General features: G+C 33.7%; 3 protein-coding genes and 1 long non-coding RNA gene across 6 annotated transcripts in view; 3 read left to right on the plus strand and 1 right to left on the minus strand.

The window, feature by feature from the left end:
• Window positions 1-592: 592 nt before the first annotated feature.
• LOC112457048 (UBX domain-containing protein 4) lies at window positions 593-4,310 on the plus strand. Of its 2 annotated transcripts, none has more exons than XM_025019917.1 (7): window positions 593-923; window positions 1,112-1,246; window positions 1,601-2,037; window positions 2,106-2,378; window positions 2,462-2,767; window positions 2,844-3,079; window positions 3,257-4,310. In XM_025019917.1, the coding sequence occupies exons 1-7, from the start codon at window positions 842-844 to the stop codon at window positions 3,381-3,383; spliced, it is 1,596 nt and encodes a 531-aa protein (XP_024875685.1). In that variant the 5' UTR covers window positions 593-841; the 3' UTR covers window positions 3,384-4,310. The 2 variants fall into 2 exon arrangements, with proteins under 2 accessions (XP_024875685.1, XP_024875684.1); XM_025019916.1 differs by having other exon boundaries at window positions 595-923; window positions 3,248-4,310.
• A 1,228-nt stretch (window positions 4,311-5,538) lies between these two features.
• Window positions 5,539-16,967, plus strand: LOC112457050 (homeobox protein ceh-19). 2 transcript variants are annotated; one of them, XM_025019921.1, is made up of 6 exons: window positions 5,539-5,999; window positions 6,475-6,646; window positions 7,036-7,158; window positions 12,504-12,727; window positions 14,568-14,704; window positions 15,641-16,967. In XM_025019921.1, exons 2-6 carry the CDS (start codon window positions 6,475-6,477, stop codon window positions 15,855-15,857), a joined length of 873 nt encoding a protein of 290 aa, XP_024875689.1. In that variant the 5' UTR covers window positions 5,539-5,999; the 3' UTR covers window positions 15,858-16,967. The 2 variants fall into 2 exon arrangements, with proteins under 2 accessions (XP_024875689.1, XP_024875688.1); XM_025019920.1 differs by having other exon boundaries at window positions 5,539-6,646.
• Window positions 15,741-18,752, minus strand: LOC112457049 (cyclin-H). The gene is made up of 7 exons (XM_025019918.1): window positions 18,518-18,752; window positions 17,990-18,214; window positions 17,734-17,907; window positions 17,440-17,665; window positions 17,245-17,356; window positions 17,018-17,167; window positions 15,741-15,859 (listed from the first exon to the last, which is right to left on the minus strand). The coding sequence occupies exons 1-6, from the start codon at window positions 18,632-18,634 to the stop codon at window positions 17,026-17,028; spliced, it is 996 nt and encodes a 331-aa protein (XP_024875686.1). The 5' UTR covers window positions 18,635-18,752; the 3' UTR covers window positions 15,741-15,859; window positions 17,018-17,025.
• A 974-nt stretch (window positions 18,753-19,726) lies between these two features.
• The window catches only part of LOC112457053, a 34,284-nt gene continuing 30,847 nt past the window's right edge, over window positions 19,727-23,163 (plus strand). The window contains exons 1-5 of the long non-coding RNA XR_003041049.1: window positions 19,727-19,798; window positions 20,178-20,265; window positions 20,881-21,080; window positions 21,315-21,426; window positions 21,732-21,783. This is a non-coding gene — a long non-coding RNA (uncharacterized LOC112457053). The remainder of the gene's footprint in view (window positions 19,799-20,177; window positions 20,266-20,880; window positions 21,081-21,314; window positions 21,427-21,731; window positions 21,784-23,163) is intronic.

The following is a 23,163-nucleotide window of genomic DNA, read 5'->3' on the forward strand; positions in this document are numbered from 1 at the left end:
CACAAGTAACGCTCGCGTAAACGTAGTATATGTGTTCCTTTTGACGCTGTCAGCGCTTTAAACATCGTTCTGTCTTCGTTGCACATTGAACATTGAATATCAAACAGAGATGGAGCGATGCTTTCAGCGCTGAAAGTGTCAAAAGGAACGCAGCTTATGTAGCAACAGCAAATAAATCGCAATTTTCAATAATGATATGAGAAAAGTCGAATAAATCAGAATTAAGAATGATTTAATTGAAACAAAGATATATCTCTATATTAGGTTTGGCTTATAACAATTAAAAACCACGTTCCGTAACGCGCACATTCGCGCATTTATAGTATACGTAACGTTTACTATAGAAAATGCGCGCATATGCACGTTACGGAACGTGGCCAAAGATTCTATTAGGAAAATAGTCCAGATATGCCACCAATAGCATTATAAATTCCATCATCCAAAAGTAGAGCACTCCGTTTTGAATCCTGATATACATACTATATATATATCAATTAATTATATATTTATATATGTAATTACTGCAGATATTAAAGTGGCAGTTGGCAAGTAAATATTCTACACATATATATACAACAAACGGAAAATTCAAGGCTCAGCTTAGAGACAGGTGGGGGTAAAATCATTGTCGTGACTGTCGTGAGTCGTCATCAGAAAACAGTAGAGAGTGACGACTCATCATACACCTATCTGAACCTTACCCAGAATTTGAAGTGTCGTATAGCTGTCGTGGCCAGGTCCATCGCAAAATTTCTAGTATTTCACTCTGCAGCTTTCTTCATTACGTCATCAATATTGTTAAAGAACATAAGGAAACGAAATATACGTATATTGTCATATAATGAAGTGGTTTGCGGGAAGTATTAACGAGGCGGTTGCGACGTCGAAATCGAGGAAGGCAGTTTTCGTCGTGTTTATCGAAGGTATGTGTAATCAGATTTCTAGGTTAGAATTGAGTCCAGTTTAGTCGGATTCAAATAATCTTCTAAACCTGACACGACGTACAGATACGTGACAGATACAATATGTGAAGTACGCAAAATGTATTCTTTATCACATCAGCCGTACAAATTTAAACAGTCACGTAGATATTGGTATAATGTTCTTTTAGGCAAAGATGACACATCGGTGCAACTTGCCCACGCAATTGACGCTACAGAAATCTCTTCCCGTCTGGAGGGAGAGCATTTTGTAGCTATAAGATTGGAAAGTGGGTCCGAGGCCTACAGATTCTTTGCGCAGATCTGTATCCTTTTATATAATATTTATCTTACTGCTAAGTACATATGTTTTTTTTCTAGTATCTTTCCATATGAACGCGTGGTCTGTCATGTTTGACATTACTTTTCCTACTTTAAAGTATATAAAAAATGAAAATTCATGCAACATCTATCTACATTGTAGTTGATGATTTCATAGTTATAAACGTTTTATAAACGTCTAAACATTGGTTTTGTTTTGCTTGCCATTTATATAGTTACAAGCAGATGTCACTTTGGCTCGGACACTGTAGTAAACTCACGTGTGCGCATGGAGGGTTAATATTATTTAGTTTAATTAATCCATATTTTTAAGAATTTTCCTTAAATTAAACCATCAGATCAATTGGTACCAGTACCATCGTTATTTTTCATCGGGGAAAATGGCACGCCACTGGAAATTGTTGTTGGCAGTGCAACTGCAGCTGAATTAGAATCCAAAATTGATGATGTGCTGACAAAGGCAGGGAAGAGTAATAAACAATCTTCATTAAACTTAATTGATGCGGAACAAAAAGCTGCCAGTAGCAGCAGTAATAATAATGCCGTTGAGACTACTAAGATAAATGATAACAATTCCAATCCAAATACAGATTTAACTTCTGATATAACAGAATCGGTTACATCAGATATCTCAAATAATGAAAACAATGTCACAGAAGATGCAGCAAAGGCTGTAACTTCATTAAACACAGGGGATCGAGACAATAATGAGGCATCGGCACAGATAAATGCTGAAGCTAACCAAGCTAATCAAAATAAGGAATTGACAACTGAGGTATGTAGATCATTAACGATATCAGTATAATTTTTGAACAACAAGTAATATTTGTCACACATTTTTAGGAAAAGCTCGAAAGGGCACGACAGTTAATTGAGCTCCAACGAAAACAACGACTAGACGAGGAGCAGAAAAAAGAACGAGAACGCGAGGTTGAACGACGCAAGATCGGGCGCGACGTGCAAAAAATGCGGCAAACGCAGCAAAACTTAGAGATAAAACAAGCTCAAGAGGAAAGGATGCGAGAAAAGGCTGCAGAGACTGCAGCTCGCGAGAAAGTTAGGCAACAAATCGCTCAAGATAAACTAGAACGGAAACAAAAAGAGCTTGCGCTGCAGGTTGGCATTATTTTAATCATTAATGATTTTTATTTTATGTTATGTTAGAATAACTTAAAAGTTTCTTTCATTTTCTTTAACAGCAACAAATGCAACAGCCGCAATGTCAAGAGCAACCCAAATATAATCCGCCACCTAGTAACGTGACTGTGACCAGAATTCAATTTAGACTACCGTCCGGCAATTCCCATACAGGACAATTTGAACCATCCAACACTTTGCGCACCTTACGCACCTACGTTGCCGAAAACATCGATTTACCTTTCCGACATTTCGCCATGTCGACATCATTTCCCAGAAGAGAATTGACTTTTGAGGAAAATGACAAAACCCTTCTGGAACTTGAATTAGTTCCAACCGCCGTTATTCTAATTCTTCCTTTGAAAAATGTAAGTAAAATGAGATTTTTTGTAAAATATTACACTTTTAATTATATTCACTTTATATCTTTTTATATGTTTCCAGTCTAATGTCACAAAGGTGGTTCTTCACCGTACACAAGACGTTGGGTTCTTCTCTCGCTTCATATGGTCATTTTTCACACCCGTTATTCGTATTTACAATTATATAGTAGGTTACTTTTCTGGCACTAATGGAGACGCGAATCAACAACGTGGCGATTCCAGCAATGATTCTGTAGAAACGACGAATAATCCTGATAGAGCTATTTCACCGAATCAGCAAAATGTAGTTCAATCGGGGTAGGTTTCCCAATAAATATATTCAACAATCTCTCTCTCTCACATACACAAGCGTGATTATAGAGCTATATGTACATGTATTTACATGCTGTTTAAATATGTTTAACAAAATTGTACGAAATATATAATTTTTAATATATTAAATAAACATTTCTATTCATGATGCAGTTTGTTTAGAAGATACTTGGGTAATCAAGGAGGAACTACAATCAGAGCGCAAGGGAATATACACAGATTACATTCAGGTGGGGATGATAATGATGAGAATAACACTTGGAACGGTAACTCTACACAGCAAATGTAAAGTAATGTAAATCTCGCTCCAGTCACATTGTAAGCAATCGCTATTCAATCATGCAATTACTATTCCCGTTATATAAATCGTTATGTTCTAATGATCAATTAATATATTCGACACTTTTCACTCTCTATTGTACAAAACTTATCTGCAACATATTTTATTAATGCACAAGCATTAAGTTTTAACATGCGAGTTTTGTCATAAATGTTTAAATGTTCGTAATGTAGCATTACAAGATCGAGTATTTGTTAATTGATATTACAATTGATATCACAATTAGCAATAATGTGAACATTGTATCTGGATTGTTATCATAATATAACATTTATTATAATGCTGAAGTATGTAACATTAATGCATTATAATAAATGGTAAAATACATTTTGACAAAAGATCGTGGAAATATATTGAACTACAAGTGATACATGGACCAAATGCGAAAAGGCTCGTTAAAAAAACATCGTGTGCTCTACAAAAGTTTCGCGAATGTCTTGATTTTAGATTGTTGAAATTTTAATATTTATATAGATTTATTGAGAGCAAGTTTGATGAATGTAAGTTTCTTTTTTTCTTTTATCTGATTAAATTTTTTCTTTTGATTTCGGATAACAATGGGATGTTATCTGAGTGCGGTTAAAGATTGCGACAATTAATTATATTAAGATTCGATGAATATACTTTTTGTTGATAATGTTACTAATATTCATTGTTTTTTATTATATTTTGTAGTATAATAGGAATGTAATTATGAGTCAATACAATTACATAGTCGAAATAACTAGATATCAGAATCCATACATGTAAATGTCTTTATGCGAAATGATATAATTAGGGATGGTTATTTTTTCTGAAGATAGCAAATGAGCACAGGATACGAATGAGATGTAGGCCTGTCTTAATGCCTAAAGAAATAAATACAGAGGTTCATGATCTCGTTTTCATTGAATTAAATCCTTTTCCGTACATGCTTAACATGAAATATGCATATTATATATTATGTTTATCGTAAAGCATTAATGACTGTTATTGATATTAAATTATACATTAATTTAATAGCTTCTCAAAATTTTGTACATCAAACATGATACAATATCAGCTCAATATATGTATGATAGTGCGTTTACAAAGTCGCAACGTGAAGATTTTTCATGTGTTGAAACACGACTCCAAAAATATGTTCAAGGCGAGAGAAAACAAACGCCAGGAACCTGTCGTTCCATGTTGCGGCGGACACGTTTAAGAGGAATGAAGATATATCTTAACTGTTGCACTTGCCACTCGCCAATTAAGCGTGAAATTAACAAACATTTTGGCTTACCAGCCACCGCAAGGGTTTCAATTTTCTGAATGTGAGACGGCAAAAGTCTATCAGAGCGGTACTATACATCGGTAACATGATCTCGCAGTCACACCCACTGACAGTTTCTAGGGAACTCTGTCTGCGCTTCACAAAATCCTTCGTATAAATCAAATGAATATGGCACTTGATCTCTGATCGAGGCAAACATTTTAAGGAGCAATTCTATATAAAAAAATTATTTATTATTATAATTAAAGATTTTAAATCATATATATTTTATTAGTTCAAAAATTATTTAAAAAACCGATTTGCGCGATGGAATTACGAGTAGATTATAAGTTTAAAGTTTAAGAGAAATTTGTGTAATTTGTTTTGTTATCTTTACACGATCAGGAATATAATCTCATTAAAATCATAGTTTATATCAAACGAAGGAGCAAGTACGCGCCGAAATGGCGGTATGATGTAAATTCGCGGATATTCGCGGGACGCCGCTTCTTAGCGGTGTCTAATAATATACCGAAGACCTAGTTTTTGTTTTGGGCAACGCACTCAAAACGATCTCATTATTATATACGATAATCCGTAAATATGTGCACCGCACATAAGAAAGATGATCTTCTTCGTAATAACTACCAGCGTCAAATAGTCACCGAAATAGCGGTTTAATAGTATGAATGCATTTGTCGAATACATTAAGCAGTGTTATATTATCGAATTAATTGTTAGACAATAACGTATAGTTATTAAATTAAATGTTACACATGATATAATCATATATTTTTATGAGCATTACTTCTGTTGCGCTTTAAATCAAACTAAATGATTAATTAAACTCATATTTTTAACATGATATAATCATAATGTATAAAAATATTTTTTTAAATTTGAGTCTGATTCAGTCATTATTATTTAAACATACTATTTATATAAGTATTTTTCTGCCTTTCAACCGGATAAATTCAGCCGAAATCTACGACAGCTTTCTTTTTCTCTCTTCTTTCTATTAAATTATGTCAGACTTTATAACTGAATCAATTTCGCATCACATCTGTTACCTATCATGATTATTAAACGGCGTTCCGTGGCAGTGACAGAAATTTATAGTACCCTCATTACCACCGTTTAGTGGTCGCTACCGTCTCGCGATACGAGATCATTAAAAGCTCCTTCCAGAAACGCACGTGCTTGCCAAGACCCGCCCAGAGGTTTGTGCGATTGGTTGATCTCGCGATGACGTTGTGAGCACGTGGCTTTAGGATACCGCCTCGAGGAACGAAGAATTTGACTTGAGTGCCAAAAAAATATTGTTGGACACCGTGAGTAACCCCGACAAAACAGTCACTGGTTTCGGCTCTAATCTTCCGAACAGATCAAGGGGGTACTAATGTAACCAGACAGCTTTGTTGTTGATTCTTTCGGTTATTGTTGCCGGTATCATCGTTTTCTCATGTTTCATTTAATTAAAAAATGTAAAAGTAATATATTAGTAAAAGGGGATGCTATAGTGAAATACCAAAATCGTGCAATCAAGCTTTGGTGAAGTTCTATCGTAAATTGACTAATTCTTGGAACGCCGATTGAATAACAAGCCGCGTTTTTTTTTTTTTTAAAGAAAAAAGTGAGTGCTATTCAAGATTAATAAAAAGAACTTAAAAATCTAATCCTTGAAGAACTAATATCAGTTGAATTAATTTCGAGCGCGGGGTATTCACCCGAGAATATATCGGAGACAATTTTATAGATGCTATTAGCAGAATATTCCGAGTATTATCTTGACAAAATATGTTTAAGATGTCTGATGAAGAGATGAAAAAATCAGATTCGTCAAAGGGAACGAACGACTCTGCGGAAAATTCGAAATTGTGCTCTTTCAGCATCGAGAGACTACTGGCACCGAGCAAGATAGATGAAGAACAGAATAAGTTCTCACAACACACCGACTTGTCTTTGCTTTGCCAAGAAAGTGAGTGATAAAAAATTTTCTAATTTCTATTACAGTCAGTTGTTAACCGTCTTTAGGGAAACTAATGAGTAGTTTGTTTCCGCTTTCCTTTTATACAACAAATTCTTGAATTATTCTATTATTGTTAAAAATTGTTACTTTTGTCTCTTCGTACGATATGATTAACAATAATCTCTAATAAGTATTATACTACATAATGTGATGTAAAACACATGATACCATTTTTAAAATAAATTTTTGATTAATGCAATAATATATTTCATTCTTATATAACAAAAGATAATTTTTCTAAAAACGTGCGCTCTTTTTTAACTGTAATAGATTTTGTAAGCAATCTCGATGTAACACAATCCATGGGGAGAATTAAATAAATTAATCACATTTGCCAGATAATGAATTGGAGACGAGAATGGTTGTTGCACCCGATTCATCCATGTCAATGGCGGAGGAAATTGAGCTCGACGATACTGACATGGTATGCTCGACATCTCCTGAGCCAGAGATGTATTATGGTGAGTTTCATTAGTATCATTACGCTCTACTACATTTTCAGACAATCGCATAAATATCTACGATGTAATGTCTTACTTGAAAGAACATTCTCTTTTTCTTATTGCTTTAATTTGAATTAAAGCAACGATAAAGAATATTTTTTCAAGAAGCAAATATTATAAAAAAAAACATCAAAAATTGACATTAATATAACTGTATCTCACTTTTAATCGCATTTTTTAGATATTTAAATTACTATTTAATATCTCAAAATTGATTAAGCAGATTAAGATCAACATTTATTTAGAACTACTTTCTCGGCTCATTTATCACAATAAGATAGATTTAATATTTAAAGAAGTATCCACAGAAATAATGGATACATTTTATTCTTTAAATACAACTGTTAAATAAACAATGTCTTAAATGTTCAACAGCATTTTTATCAGATACTAGACACTACAGACGCGCGCTACGCGCGCGCTATTTATCTTTAACATTTCACTATTAACCCTATTATACACAACTGTCAAAATATACAATGACAGCTGCAAATGAAGTAAGCGCAGCAAGAAAACCAATCGGCATCGCGGAAAAGCGGCAACAATAAACTTCACATCTCCTTTTTAGAAAAGGATGTGCGAAAATAATTTCATTTATGTGAACGCTAATGCCCAAATTTACACAGGTGTAAAACACTTGTATTTATTTTGTTAAATCCCCTAATTAATAAAGACATTTCGAGCGAAAGCAGACATAAAAATTTGGGAAATATTTGAATTTGTCGATAATAGTCATTGAAATTATTACAGTCAATAACGCCACATATATAGATATTACATTTCGTTGAGAAAAACTTAATTCACGTATTTATTCTCTTAAATCAGATAAAGTCATGGTCATTGATATTCGCTGTACTGTTTTTTAACCGTCAAATATTACTTACACGTGTGATATGTCAAAGTCATTTAATCAAATGTTAATAATATCTGCGTAGTATCGTAGTTGCGCAAATTTAACTTGAAAAGATTCTGATATTTTAACAATTCTACTAAAGATAATCAAATCAACATTATAATCTTTTCACGTTGATTACGTATATTTTTCGTGTCATTTATGATATGTAATTTATATGATAAAATGTGAAAATATCACATTTCGAGAAATTATTGCGCTAGTTTTAAAGATAGCGTAAATAGCGTAAATAATCTGCATTTTCGATTTTGATTTCAAAAGCTTAACTTATTCGTAACTTTGTTCTGCCACGTGCGGTATTTTGAATAGGCCAATTATTATCAGGCACGGCCATCAGCTGATAGCAAAGCAATACTATGTTACTCAGCCTTGTATTCAAACAAGATGATTTGACTATTTTTCCAGTATTGCGATATACAAATGTCGGTCTCCCACTCTTCACAATTCGCATGTCTAATTTGCGCAAAACGAAATTAGCTATATATTGATGGTCTTTACGGGAGGTCCCTACTTGTATCGTTCAAATTGTCGAGGAAAGATAAACTCACCTCGAACAGTAATTCGCGTGTATTTTATTTTACTCGAACTCGAACACGCACTCTTATTCAAGTAAAATGTCTCACGTCGAAGATTTCCAAAGATGGATCGGCGAGATGCCGAGAATTATCGAGAATCTTGGACTGGACGTCGACAAAGTTCGGTACGAGATATTCGAATTTGGCAACATTTGTATTATGTCCAACTTGTATCGTATAAGCCTGCAGTTTGAAAACAAGACAAACGGACAGAACGAGGAATTGTCTATGATCCTGAAGAGACCCATGCTGGGCTTCAACCACAGGTTGCAAAAAGCTCGCCAAGAATTATATCGCTATCCGCCGGAACCGATTTTCGGTTCTTGGATCGGTTAGCTGGAAACATTATTACGGATTCTAAAGGAACTAATTGTTATAAAATCCACACGAGACTCCTCTTGCGGTAACGAATCTGTAAGATCGTGCGAAGAGGACCGTCGCCTGTGAGTTTGATCCATTACTTCCTGCAGGCTCCACGCCTACTCAATGTTTCTGCTCTTCGTCCACTATTTATCTGTCTCCCCTGCTAATTCTACCATGGAAATGCGGCAACTCTCTTACTTACCAGTAAAAGAACGGTGCTAATAAGATTTCTTTGAAATTCTTTCGAGATGTTACTTTTAAAATGTGCTAAATCACTGGAATTGTTTGAAATTTAAATCGCAACTCTGTAAACTTGAAAGTTCGGGAAAGCTTCTCTTAAAACATAACGATTAATTTATTATTATTACACATGCAGTTCATTTTATATACTACTATAATTTGCTCAGCAAATTTTTCAGATAAAATTATTTCCGAGAATAATTATCACCAACATACGATTGCTAGAAGGCTAGAGACAGTATTGCTTTTAATATATTTCAATCGTTATTCGACGCGGCATAATGGAAAACCGGCTTACGTTTTACGGATAATTAATATGAGAATCGAGCGACTCAATTCCGCGACATCTCGCACGCTCTCGAGGACCTTAACGACTAATTTCCATCCGAGGGCACGTAACTGCATCGTGATTTACACGCCGTAATGGCCGACGCGATAAATTCGAGATCTAAGGAAAGGACAATTCTCCGTTTGCGCCGTGTGTTGGGAATGAGATATGTGGGATGTCGCGTTCAACTACAAAGCCGTCAACGCAGCACGTAAATCTTCGTGAAAGAACAGCATAAAGAGCAAGGGGTGATACCAGAGAAGCGCTTCTTAAATGAGCCCATTATGATATCGAGCGATAATTTTGCATTCATACATCAACACCTATATCAGTATAATTTCAATTTTTTATTCTCAAATATTATATCTATCAAAATATTAATGAATGATGTTTTAAAATAGAAGGGTGTGTCGTAGAAATTTAAGTATTAATCTGACATCTTTAAGTGTCAGATTGAATTTTCGAATATATTTTCTTGCAATGCCTAAGTTATTAATAAGTTCGTTGATTTAAGTGATTTTACTGTTTGGATATTAAGATCTTGAGTGGTAGCAAAAAACCCAGTCGTAAAGTCATTTTCGAGGCAGATTTGCCAATCGTCGCGGCTCGCGTGCGAATTAATTATACTCCGGGGTCGATTGCGAGTATAAAATGGCTAGCAACGTCAGACGAATGAGATTTGGCCGCGCTTTATCGCGCACTTCTGCGTGTCCTCGTGCCATTCGTCACCGAATAATTAGGGGACAAGTTCGCCGTGGCTCGCGGCAATTAGGTAAACTAGAAGGCGTGGTATTCTATTTCCGCGACGTCCAACGTGTTCCTGTCCCTCGAGCTTCGCTCCTCTTTGCCCTCCGTGTCGTCGACTCCTTTTTGCGGCCGCTTCCTCCGCACCAATCCTTTCCTACCGCTTTCCAGAGCTCGTTCGTCAATGCAACCGAGTCAGAAACTCGACGACAAATGAGCCGTGCGAGACTCGCCCCTTGCAGACTCTTTTCTCTTCCTCTTTTTTCCGCATCCTTCCGGTTGCGAGAGCAGATTGTGATAATTTTATATGCATCGCATCTTAATGGTATATCATAATAATCTTCCAGAATGTTATTTAATATTTAAATTCGAAATATGTATAGCTGTGCAAACGATGAGCAATCGAATGAGCTATAAGAAAGTTATTATTTTTTTTTTAATGTTGGAGGGGCTAACTTTACACAGGTTAAATAATTTTTATCAACTTGTTTTTTTATTGTTTTTATACTGTGCACTGATGTGTAACACTTGAAAAAAGTAATGCTAATATTTATTAGAAGAAAAAAATTTGCACGTTTTCATAATATATAATATATATAAATGGAGTTTCAATACCATAATTTGCAAGCGTACTTAAAAGCGCTATACGGTAATCCAGAAACGAAATATTACCACTGCTGCAACGGCGGACATGATTCTCTTTTAAGACATGGATAACTGCATCGAGTGTGCACGTCGGTAGTGCGTTTCGCGCGAAGTGAATTAGAGGCGGTACAGTTTTAGCCGACAATTCTGCGGTACGGCTATAAGCGAGAAAGCCACGAAAAAGGCGCGAGAAACGCGACAATTACGTCGCCATCTGACAATTAGTAGCTAGTAAACGGCGCTTCTTGGCATAATGTCGCCGCGAATAGCTTTTTCGGAATATTTATTGTCGTGGGCACACGAGAAACCACCTGAACCGTAAGTTGAACGGCTCCTACCCGTTCTTCTGAGTAGAAGTTTAATAGTTTTCGACTCTATCGAAATAACTTGTGCCAATAGGTTTAAATGATTATGGGGCAGACGTTGTCTTTCTATTTCAAAGTTTTTCATAATTGCCAGTTCTTATTCTTATAATTTTATTCTAGTTTTAATCTTAAATTAGTACAACTTTTCCAGCGTATTTAATTATTGACTGCTTTTTTTATTCTTCACAGCGCATTATAGATTTTATCATTATTAATATATGGTTGATAAATAAGTTGAACAAATAATATTTTTTAGATTTAATATTTTATGAGATTGATTAGTATTGTTGTTTAGAAAAAAAAACTTAAAAAACTATTGTCGAAGTGTATCGAGATTATTTCAGTGATAATCAGTAGAATTAGTAGCATAATATTCTCAGTGTTAATCGCAAGCTTAGTCGGCCGTTGCGATGCCACACTTTTTCGTCGGATGACGAATGGGCAGATAATTAGAAGATGATCCTCCGACGCTTAAAAGAGCGCGGTCTTGTTACCAACTGTCTAAAAGCGAGCCCGAAGACATTCTTCACGACACGCGGTGCGACATCGTGTACGGCAAGTCTTGTAAGCCGGGATAAATATAAATATAAACAACTTCGACGTACAAAAAGTCCCGAGATTGATGAGAAAGAAAATTCCACGAGGGTAATTGCAGTGCGCTCACATTCAACGGCATACGGGTTCGCGCGTGTTATTTACTTCATTCAAAAGCGATTAAAAGAATAAAGATATAGTGTCCGCGACGTGTATACAACGGGTTTCAAGTGAATGATGACGCGATTTCGATGCTCGCATCAATTACTCGCATTCCGCGCTGCAATATACTTTCTCTCGTTTCCATATTGAAGAACTTACGCGTTGTAATTTGCCGTTACTTAATCGGGCCGTATTTGAGATGGCTTACTTTCGATACCGATATATGCATCTGATCATCAAAAAGGCGTTTGCACGACGCAAGTATTAAGGCTCGATTGCACCTTTCGGTGTCATAAGTGTCATCGTTGATACATGCCGTTGTTAATTGCTTGCAAAATAGCTTAAAGAGTAAAAAGCTCGTATCTCAGCGGAGCTGTTTTCTTCACGTTACTCTTATCTCGATTTAATTTAAAAGAGGCGGAATATTTTTACAGAAGCATGCACCAGCAGCAGTGGTGCGAACTCAACCACGAGCGCGGACAGGGACACGCAGGAGAAGACCGCCGCTATTAGCGACGACGAAAGGAAGAAGAGGCCACGCACGGCGTTCACCGCCACGCAAATTAAATCCTTGGAGGCGGAATTCGAAAGGAACAAGTACTTGAGTGTGGCAAAACGGCTGCAGCTGAGCAAAAATTTAAAGCTCACAGAAACACAAGTAAATATTTATTACTCATCTTATATTAATACTTATTTTCAATAATTCCTTCTTAACTGCTTTTTAGAAGAAGCTATTTATTCACAATTTTAATTTAAAACTAACAATAAGTCCCGTAAATCCCTTTTATCCTAATGCTCTTACAAACACTCGATTAATTCTAATAATAATATATAATAATAATAAATAATAGCTGTTAATTCTAATTCTGCTGCCAACTATTCCAGTATATTTTTATGTTGCGTTTAATTGGATCAGAACACGGAAGATCAATGCGGCTATCCCAAAACAGGATATTGTACTCAATAAATTGCGATAATGCCTTTGACTTCCGCAGACTTTCCTCAACACCTGAAAGAGTTTAAGTCTCTTGTACTTCGAGTTCTTTAAAATCAACTGACTCTAAATTATGAGCCTGTGAAGCACCATATGTGCAGGCGCCAGCTCACGGCGCCATGGGGAGGATCGTCCTTTAAAACCAATTAGCACTTCTACCCTTCTTTCCCGCGAACTGTTATGGAAGGAAACTTTTTATCACGTATTTAAACCTTTTTCCGAAAGTTTTTTTATTCTACATAACCGGAACTTGATATGCTATATAGTGTTTAAAATATAATGTAAAGAAAGATTTAGGCAAAAGTATTTCACGGAATGGAAGAAGCAGCCTATTAAAAATGATCGTATAATCATATTCATATAAATGTGATAATTTAATAGTTTCATAATTTTAGTTTAAAACGCATGATTTGATAATTTTCCTTCTGCGTTGAAATCTCGCTCCAATTCCTGCATCGGTAGTAAATATGTAATCACGCCACGGACTTTCCGTGGCGATATTATCTTCTAATATTAACCGGTCCCGAAAGAGCACTCTATAATTTCCCGACATGACGATTGCTCGCAGAGTGCCATGGTTGCCTAAGTCTCGGCAATGTACTTTGTAGCGTGGATACTCGCCCGCGCTTTAAACTAATTAATTTACGACCCGCACCCCCAGAATATTCGCCATCGCCGAGATTGCGCCACGCCGTCATCGCCGACCAGTTGCTTGCCGGCAATAATTGCCAGCGCCGGTCGAAATATCGCGAACGAGCCGGATAATTATCTCTCGCAATCGCGGTCGAAAGGAAGAACGATCGGACGACGGATCAGAGGCAAGAAAGAGACGCGTCGTGCCGCAGACATAACTGTCACAATATTTCTCGGAGTTAACGAGCCAGTTCGGGAGAACCCCTATTTTCCCCCTTCTCGCAAGCCCATCTCGTACGTTCCGTCGTCGCGAGGCTTGCATCCGCCGCGGAACGAAATGTACCGAGCGACGGCTGCTGCGCGCCGTCGAGGCGACGAACCGGAGAGGCGTCGATTTTTTAATTAGAATACGTCGTCGGCCCCTTATGTTCGCGAACTAGCTGCTAGAAACTCTTTGAGGAATTTTGATCTGTATAAGAGATGACATTATTTTTCTACGGTATACAATATGCTACTATTTATTAAAATTGAACGTTACAAAAAAGACAATATGTTTTAACAATTTTATGAGATTTAACATATAAAATTTAATACATAAAATAAAGATTTAAAATGTATTTATCCGTATCGTTTATAAACCTCGTACTCATTTACAAACAATGTTATCCTAAATTGCTATTTCTTTCCTTATCTATATTTAATTGTGGCACATGTGTTGAATTGTCAAAAACTTTCGGAGGTTTGGAAGCTGCAACTTTTAAAAACAAATCCGCGATTAATACTTGATCTCAGTTAGTCTAAATACTCTAATTAACTGACTTCTATGTTTTGTGCATCACATGTAAATCTTTATTAATTTTATCTTTTACAGATAAAGATATGGTTCCAAAATAGACGAACTAAATGGAAAAGAAAGTACACTAATGACGTCGAATTATTGGCGCAGCAATACTATTCGAGCTTAGGAATTCCAGCACCACGACCCATTTTTGTCGGTGATCGTTTATGGTATAGATCTAATAAAAAATACAATCATTTCCAACGAACGCTTTTCTCTCCTTGTAAAAAATATACTGTTTGTCTCACAAGATTTTATTGCTAATTAGATATTTATACAAACGCTACCGTATCTCTTAATTAAAGAATAAGATGCAATTTTGAGCAATTTAAAATAATTTTTTGATATGCTTAATTGTATTTAAAAAAAAATTAAATATATATATAGTCCTTGCGTGGATCATAATAAACAATATTTCTGCAACTATATAAATATATAAAATGTTAATAAAAATGATAAAGTAAAAACAATAGAAAGTTCATACAAATGAAATTTCAATAAAAATCAACAAAACACGAACAAAAACAATACTTTAAGTTTATTTTATTTTTCAAAATAATTTTCTCTCTCTCTCTCTACAATCTTCCATATCGATATATTAATGCCAAATCCTCTACTAGCTTTGATTTGAAATAAATAATGAAAAAGAGAATTGCAAATCATTGTAAAAAATGTTAGATTGCGATGACAAAATCTTTGAAGTGATCTTTTATAAAATCATGTTTTTTATCTACGTTTTTCATGTACCTTTTTCGTGGAAAATACTGACAAACTTTTATAATCTTTTTAATCTTTTCAGAAATGGATATGATTTGATCGATTGATTTTGAAAAATTATAAATTTTATCAAAAGTTACGAGAAATTAAAGTTGCAGAAAAAGATCTGACTTATTCCACAATTAAAATTCAGAAAGAACTTATTTAGAAAAAGCATTGATCCATTTCAATCATATGTGAAAAAGAATAAAAAAGGTGATTTAAACACGTTAATCCTATAATGTAAAAAAGAAACATAGATAGCATTTTGTCTTATGATATTGCACTCTCCTTAATCAGTCAAATATAGATTAGAATTTTGTGGTACATTAACGTATGTCTCTTTGTAGGTTCTTCAATTACCCAGGACAACCGCAACCAGGAACATTGCTCCCGCAGCATTTAACACCGTTACCGTTACCCCCTGCATTACCTATTGCTCAACCACTGCCTAGTAATATATCGATGAGACAACAAACATCCATCTTTCAAAACATACCAACCAGTCATATCGCGCATCATCTAACTCAGAGATTGGACTTCAGGCATCATGATCCATTAAATTAAATCTGTAATCAGTCGTATAAAAGTAATTAATCATTTTTTGCGTACAGAGCAATATGAGGCTATGAAATCGGACTTGTTTGCCAGCGATAACAATCATTATTTATAACTATATAGCGCACATTTTTTTAGTACCGCGTATACTGAGATACCGATCGATTACGATATGTATAACTGTCACTATTTTAATTTGTTATTCAAGTTAAATTACATAAAATATCTCTATTTTTATAAAACACATTATTTATTTATGAATATTTTATTTGGTTTAACTTTAAAATAGATTGAAATCAGTGAATGTTCGTATTGAAAAATAGACGAAAAAGATGACGCGTTCTGAGTAATCGAGATACATTACCGAAACAAATAAAGTCAAGTTTATTAACTGATCACCACAAACTCTCGGAACACGTGTTTGTATACATTGCAATACTGATAATTTGGTGCTTGTGTCGAGAGCGTAAAATAAAAATGTTTACCAAAGTCATGATTCCATTGGCCACGCCGATTGTTTTCGTTAAATATATGTATAATAAATTCCACGAAGAGATAACTATCGCCGAACGCATATGTGGATTCATCATCATCCTCAGAGGATTAAATTATTTCATAGTGCAATATTGAAATAAATTAAATCAAAAACATTAGAGAATAATTTAATTTAAAAATGTAATAAGTACTCGGATAAGAAACATAATATAAATACGCTCATATAAATAAACTACTTTTAGCGCAAGATTTTTTGATAAAGCAAATATACCTATTTGCCGTGAAATTCAACAATGTACGAAAGTGTAGAGAATAAGATAAGGTAAAAATTAAATGTTACTAGATTTGTATGACTATCTTTTTATATATGCATTTATAAAAGTATATAGTACATGTACAAAATAATTTCTTAACATTACTATATGTATATGTAAATTTAATACAATAATTGTGACGCAACTACTTTCAAAGAAAATGAACAAAATAAAAGTATTTACATGTTTAAATTAGTGATAAATGTCGCTGTAAAATTCAATGTATGTCATAAGAGTGAAAAAATAAAGTTAAAAATGAATTTTTGTAGGAATGTGTACAAGATTTTTATAATTTAATAGTTTAATTTATATGAGATTATAGAGATTATATGAGAAATTTTATTATCATACAAAACTTACATTTATTATCACGAAGCAGAGGGAGATAAAATTTTATTAACTCCCAAAATCTTATCGTCGTGGGCCGCTTGGTCCTGAATAATCTTTGCATATTTTTCATTATCCTGTAAATCCTCTTCATCCAGCATTTCCTGCATTCTCTGTTTGTATCTAGAAATTCTCCAAACTTGTACGAGTGGTCTTCGAAAAAAAAAAAAGAAAAAAAAAAGAAAAAAAAGGATACTTACATTTCACTATCAGGATTATTTTCCTGATTTCTGCATTTATCTAATTTCTTCTCTAAAGCTTTTACCACTTCTCGTGAAGGTGGTTCTACACATTTAGCCATTGAACGTATTTCTATAAAAATTAATTTGTAAATATGAATAACTTATGCAATGAGAATATATGCAAATATCGTGCAGTACATAAAACGTCATTACTTCGCACAGCTTCTATAATTCCACCCAATTGCTCCCTCGAGAATAGTATGTCAGTGACATAATTGTCTAAATTTGCGGAAGCTCTGGATGCCGCATGCAAAGTTGCAGCCAACGCAACTTGGCTTGGAGCATAAAGAAGAACGCTGTCTGTCAGAAAAACCCTTTCTAAGAACTCATCTATGTGTTGCCTTAATTTTTCAGGATTTTCCAAAGACGTGTACCTTGTCTATAAAAGCATGCACAAGATATTTACTTCTGTCACAGATAAGACAACGTCAACAGAAGACTATGTACCTTTATATCAATCATCAACCCTTCCACAGGTCTAAATGGATTATGAACAGTAAGATTGTAATTCAACTGTTGCATGAGAAGTAATTCATTATTAAGGATTATGTCAGATGCTTTTTCTCTATCCCCCTTAATATTTGCTACAAATTGAGATATAGAGACATTAAATTCTTCAACCTAAAATAGAAGAGTTTTTGTGTGAAAAGATTGAAATTACAAATAACTATAAAAAAAATTATATATCAAGGAAGATAATTACTTTGCACGCTAGATAAACGCAGGTGACCAAAATCTCTTTCGGATGATAATCCATCACACTGTTTCTGAGATAAAACCTTTTGAAGTAATGTAAGGCAGTGGCTACAGTAGCTCGAGGCATCGGTGGATTGAATCGACGACAGAAATCCCTTAATTGTAATTCATAGAAACGAAGCAATGTACGCTCATCTGTGTGCGAGAGAAAATGTTCCTCCCTTTCCTCCATCTGCATTATAATCAAGCATTTGTAATTATACTACATGTATTGGTTAATTACATTTGCTATTCGAGATAAATATAGAAAAAATTTAACAAATTCACAATATAATAATAGCATTGATAATTAGCAGTATTTTGTGCACACAAGTATATTTAATTATATACATATATATAAGGTACACATAACCTAGATTTTCATCGACGGTACTTAATCCCGGAAGTCATAAGTACACACAGAAATAGACGTACAGAAACGTTATTTAAAAAAAGCAATAGTTCTAAAAAAATAGTTACGAAAAAGTAGACTCACAGTCATATTAGCGCCATGCTTTGCAATAAAATCAGCATTTGTTTTCTCCCTCAAAGCGGTCAAATCGCTCTCATCGCTAAACATCCAGTATTTCTTTTGCGAGCTATACGGGAACATCTTGGCCTACGCGGGCGTAAGAAGGAAAAAAACAGAACGTGAATCGCAATCAATCGCAATTAATTGTCAGAATCACGTAACACAAATCAACACGCACCAGCTGAAATTGTAAACTGAAGAATTGTGCAAGCAACACGCAACACCATCACGCGGCAACCCTCAAACTAAATCGTATGATTTACCGACATTATCGTTTTTCGATGGATCTTTTAATTGGAAGTTTTTGGTCTAGAATTAAAGTACGCACAAAAATCTAGGGTAGAAAACGCGATTTTATATCAAAAACACCAAAAAATTAAAAATATTACTTATTTGGGCACATACGCAGCTGTCACCTGACGACAATATTTGCTTAAAACAAAAATTCTGCAGTTTATACATACATAATTTTTATTATCTGCGCCCTTGGGAAAACATGGAATAATATCGTGCAAGTAGAAGTAAGATTCAATGCGTACAAAAAAAGATCCATCGAAAAATTATTTTAGTAATGCAAATACGGATGCAAATGACAAGAAGAGCAGCAACAGTAGTTGCCGGATCTTGCGAGAGATGGCGAGCATTCGAAAAAAGGACAGATGTCATTTCGTTAGATAAAGACAGATATAGGGAAAACAAAATTAGAAAGGTTGACATTATCGACATCGAGGAAGTTCGCCAGTCACTAGGAAGGTTGTTATTGAATTCGGTGAGGATCATGGGCGATGTAAAAAAATTACAATTGATAATATGTGTTAAGAATTATATATTGGTGGATATAAGATTAGCTAGATATAATAAAGTTGTAAAAAAAGACGCCGGGGCGAAGCCCCGGGTAACCAGCTAGTTTTAATACAAGTTCCACACATAATACTTTATATTTTTATTTCCATACAAATTATGAATCTATAATACATGTGACGTGACCTATACAATTTTAGTACTGGCAGTTTCGGAACGACCAAGAGTGACATAATTTATATTATATTATTTATTATATTTCTTTATTTTATAAATACATAAAATATACAAATATAATATATATAATATATATATATAAAGAATAAAATAAATAATAAAATAAAAGAAACATTCCCCTTTCATTTACAGAACGCGGCGGACAGAGTGGACAGACACGAGACGGATCGGCTCCGGAATGAGTGGCCGTCGCGACTTATTTAATTGGTTAAGTATAACATGTAAATTAACTTTGCATCTAATATTTAATGAGGTACCTAACGCGAGAAGTATAGATTCGGCGCTCGGATATTGATAATCCGTTCGAACGCGTTCGAAAGTCTTGTTCAGCCAAAGATCTGTCGCGCGAATCAATCTAGCGACACCGCGTTTCATTGATGCATTTTGATGCGTTGAATTGTATTTGTGATATAACGCTGATATCGAACGTGCTATAATTTTTTCTCTTATTTCTCCGCTGTTGCAATATGATTAAGTACGCGTCGCGTGTGATTAATTTCGAGAGTATCGTAGAAAGTATGGAGAGCCGCGATTCTAGTGATTGCTTATAATCGATTTATTGTAATCAATATTTTGTTTGTTTTAGGAAACAGATGTAAGTGCGCAGAAATAACAACGAAAAAAGAAGAGAAGAGCGGGAGGAGCCAAGGAGGCGGCCAGGTGTAACAGATAAAGTAAGCATTTCATAATCTATTTATTAATTGTTAATAATGGAAATAATTATTTATTTGCGCAGTTTATCGTTTTCAGATCACTGCAGTATGTAATAGTGTAATGCAATAGTGTAATGAATATATCTAATGCACTGTGTAATAAATAAAATATTTTAACAGCTTTTCCGGTAATTTGATGTTGACGACTGTATGTCTCATATTCCACTCCGTTTGTTCTTTTTCGAAGAACTTCCTGAAGTGATGCACACTAGTGCAATAAGTTAGAGTGAAACAAAATATACTTGTCTCAGTCTAACTTATTGCACCAGTTGCAGTTTTAGAAGTCCTTCGAAGAAGAACAAACGGACTTACTTATTCCACTTATTTATTGTTAAAATATTTTATGTTATTAAAATATTTTAGCTTATATTTTAAGATTTTTTAAAAATATCTAATAAATTATTTATGACTTGATTAATATTAATAAAGATATGTATATATAAAATATTACTTGTTAATATATATACAATATTTCCAAATATTTCTAAATAATTAAAATTTATAATAGTTTAAATTGTAAGATTAGGATATCAGAATATTTATTTTAAACATTATTTTTATTTAAATATGTTACAGGTCAATCTTGTAAACATATACGCTGTTGTGTAAAAAAAGGGTTTAAATGGAAAAACCCGAGAGGAGGATGAGGAGGCCTAAGAGAGAAATCAGACAGACATATACGCTGTTGTGTGAAAAAAAGGGTTTAGATGGAAGAACCCGAGAGGAGGAAGAAGCGGCCTAGGAGAGGCGTCAGGCGCCGGCAAAACATCATTGTGGTAAATATTATTTTTTGCTTATACTTGAATTGTTTTATTTCTCTCTCTTGTGATTTTGAAATAATAATTACAAAGAAAGAAATAATTTGAAATTTTATAAAAAATTATTTTTATAAAGATTTTTTTCCGAAAATGTAAAATTATTTAAATAAATGTGTAATTTTGAATGATGAATAAGAAGTTTAATGTGTAAGAATTATTTAATATCAAATCGTTTATTTATATATGCTTTAGGAGATAACGGCGCCCAAAGTGTCGCATCGAGGGAGCTGACAACCCGAGAGGACAGCCTGAGAGGAGGAGGAGGCCTGGGAGAGGCATTAGGCGCCAGCGGAACAACTTTGCGGTAAATATTATTTTTTATTTTGTGTAAGAGTAATTTTTTTTTGTTTATTCTTGAGCCTCTTTATTTCAACACCATTTGATTTGAAAATAATGGTTAAAAGAAAAGGAGTAATTTAATCTTTTGTAAAAATTGATTTTTGTAAAGATCTTTATCGGAGAATGTATAATTATAAGGAAGCATCTAATTTTGAGTAATGAATAAAACGTTCGATGTGATAATGAAACGTTCGATTGATAAGAATTGTTTTAAAATATTAAATTTTTTGAACATTGTTTTAATATGAATTTTATATTTGTTTATTACAGAATCAACGTAGCTACGTGGCAGATATAATTCCGCTGTTGCGCATCGGGGTCGGTGAGTGATAAATTAACATATATCTATTGAGGTAATTGATAACTGAATTTTACCAGTTAAAATAGTAATATGACGTGAGATTCAATATATGTATATATATTTATTGTTATGAAATAGAAGATTCTTTTTTAATTAATTATCTAGAAATAATTATTTTAAAATTGATCAGTTTTAAATTACTTAAAAATGATTTTAAAATAATTTACTATACGACAAAATATTATAATTCTAATAATTTACAAAATGCAAAGACATTTTTATCATATCTAATTGTATGGGAAATTTTTAAATTTAAATTTTATTGTTTATATTATAAAGTACATAATAAAGTTATAATATAAAATTAAAGTTATAATATAAAATAAAGTTATAATATAATCAAAAATTGAATATCATAATCGCGATCAAAACTGTCAAATTTAGATTTATTTCCAATCGGACATCTATTTTAATTACTAGATATATATTTTAATTGCTATGAATAAACGCGTGTAAAGAATAAATGCAAAATTAATTTATATAATAATAAAATTATTATTGTTGTTGTTAATTGTTAATATCGTATTTAATTGCTTTAATTAATGTGATGGTCTCTTCGCGACGCGTTCGTGTTTCGCGCATCGTACAAAAGCGTAAAATCTTACGCTTATTGCCGGCGATGATTAGCCGGCAGCAGAAGAAGTATTTCTTCTTGCTACCGATCTCTGGCTATATAAAGCCAGGATACGGCCAGGTGCTATAAAAGGTGAGGCACTCTGGCCAGAAAGAACGAAGATCAAGGTAGGTTGAGGCAAGGTAGAGAAAATGACAATACACGCTAAAGCGCAGATGCAGAGCTCGAAGGCTTTTATCTTGCTGATATCGTTATTTGCGAGTAAATATTGTTTAGAATCTTCGTCGCACGGTTATCGGAAGATTTCGTATTTATACTAATTACAAATATAAAGTGCATAGGTCGAAGATACGAAATCAAATCAGACTCTACGTCCCAGAATCGCATATTTATCATAGACAATTTATCGATCGCATTTATATGAACTAAGCAAATCGTTTACTTGATTGATAATATTACAAAGTATACCTAAGTTTAAAAATTTGATATATTAAATATTAAATTGTCAGATACTAAATAGTTTTCGTGTCAGTTGTTGTTGATCATTATTTTAAAAATATTATTAGTTTATTTTTAAAGAATAATGGATAGAATTATATGGATAGAATTATATAGATGGATAGAATATATTTATATGTACCTATATGCAATTTTTATTATATATTTTGCATTGTATTATATATACTTTATTATGCATTATAACATATTTATATTATATTTATATAATTATACATATGCATATATGCATTCCACGATTTGTTATATCG

The sequence above is a fragment of the Temnothorax curvispinosus genome, unplaced genomic scaffold (genome assembly GCF_003070985.1).
Source record: "Temnothorax curvispinosus isolate PA1 unplaced genomic scaffold, ASM307098v1 QBEX01007450.1, whole genome shotgun sequence".
NCBI lineage: Eukaryota > Metazoa > Arthropoda > Insecta > Hymenoptera > Formicidae > Temnothorax > Temnothorax curvispinosus.

What these genes read in the sequence shown, in the direction of transcription:
- LOC112457050 (XM_025019920.1), top strand. Translation starts at nt 6,466, where the DNA reads ATGTTTAAGATGTCTGATGAAGAGATGAAAAAATCAGATTCGTCAAAG. An exon ending in GTCTTTGCTTTGCCAAGAAA is followed by an intron (nt 6,647 to 7,035) that starts GTGAGTGATAAA and finishes CACATTTGCCAG; the next exon opens with ATAATGAATTGGAGACGAGA. An exon ending in TAAAGCTCACAGAAACACAA is followed by an intron (nt 12,728 to 14,567) that starts GTAAATATTTAT and finishes TATCTTTTACAG; the next exon opens with ATAAAGATATGGTTCCAAAA.
- LOC112457049 (XM_025019918.1), bottom strand. Translation starts at nt 18,634, where the DNA reads ATGTTCCCGTATAGCTCGCAAAAGAAATACTGGATGTTTAGCGATGAG. An exon ending in GGTTGATGATTGATATAAAG is followed by an intron (nt 17,666 to 17,733) that starts GTACATAGTCTT and finishes ATGCTTTTATAG; the next exon opens with ACAAGGTACACGTCTTTGGA. An exon ending in AATTATAGAAGCTGTGCGAA is followed by an intron (nt 17,357 to 17,439) that starts GTAATGACGTTT and finishes TAATTTTTATAG; the next exon opens with AAATACGTTCAATGGCTAAA.
- LOC112457048 (XM_025019916.1), top strand. Translation starts at nt 842, where the DNA reads ATGAAGTGGTTTGCGGGAAGTATTAACGAGGCGGTTGCGACGTCGAAA. An exon ending in TTTCGTCGTGTTTATCGAAG is followed by an intron (nt 924 to 1,111) that starts GTATGTGTAATC and finishes ATGTTCTTTTAG; the next exon opens with GCAAAGATGACACATCGGTG. An exon ending in CAGATTCTTTGCGCAGATCT is followed by an intron (nt 1,247 to 1,600) that starts GTATCCTTTTAT and finishes TTAAACCATCAG; the next exon opens with ATCAATTGGTACCAGTACCA.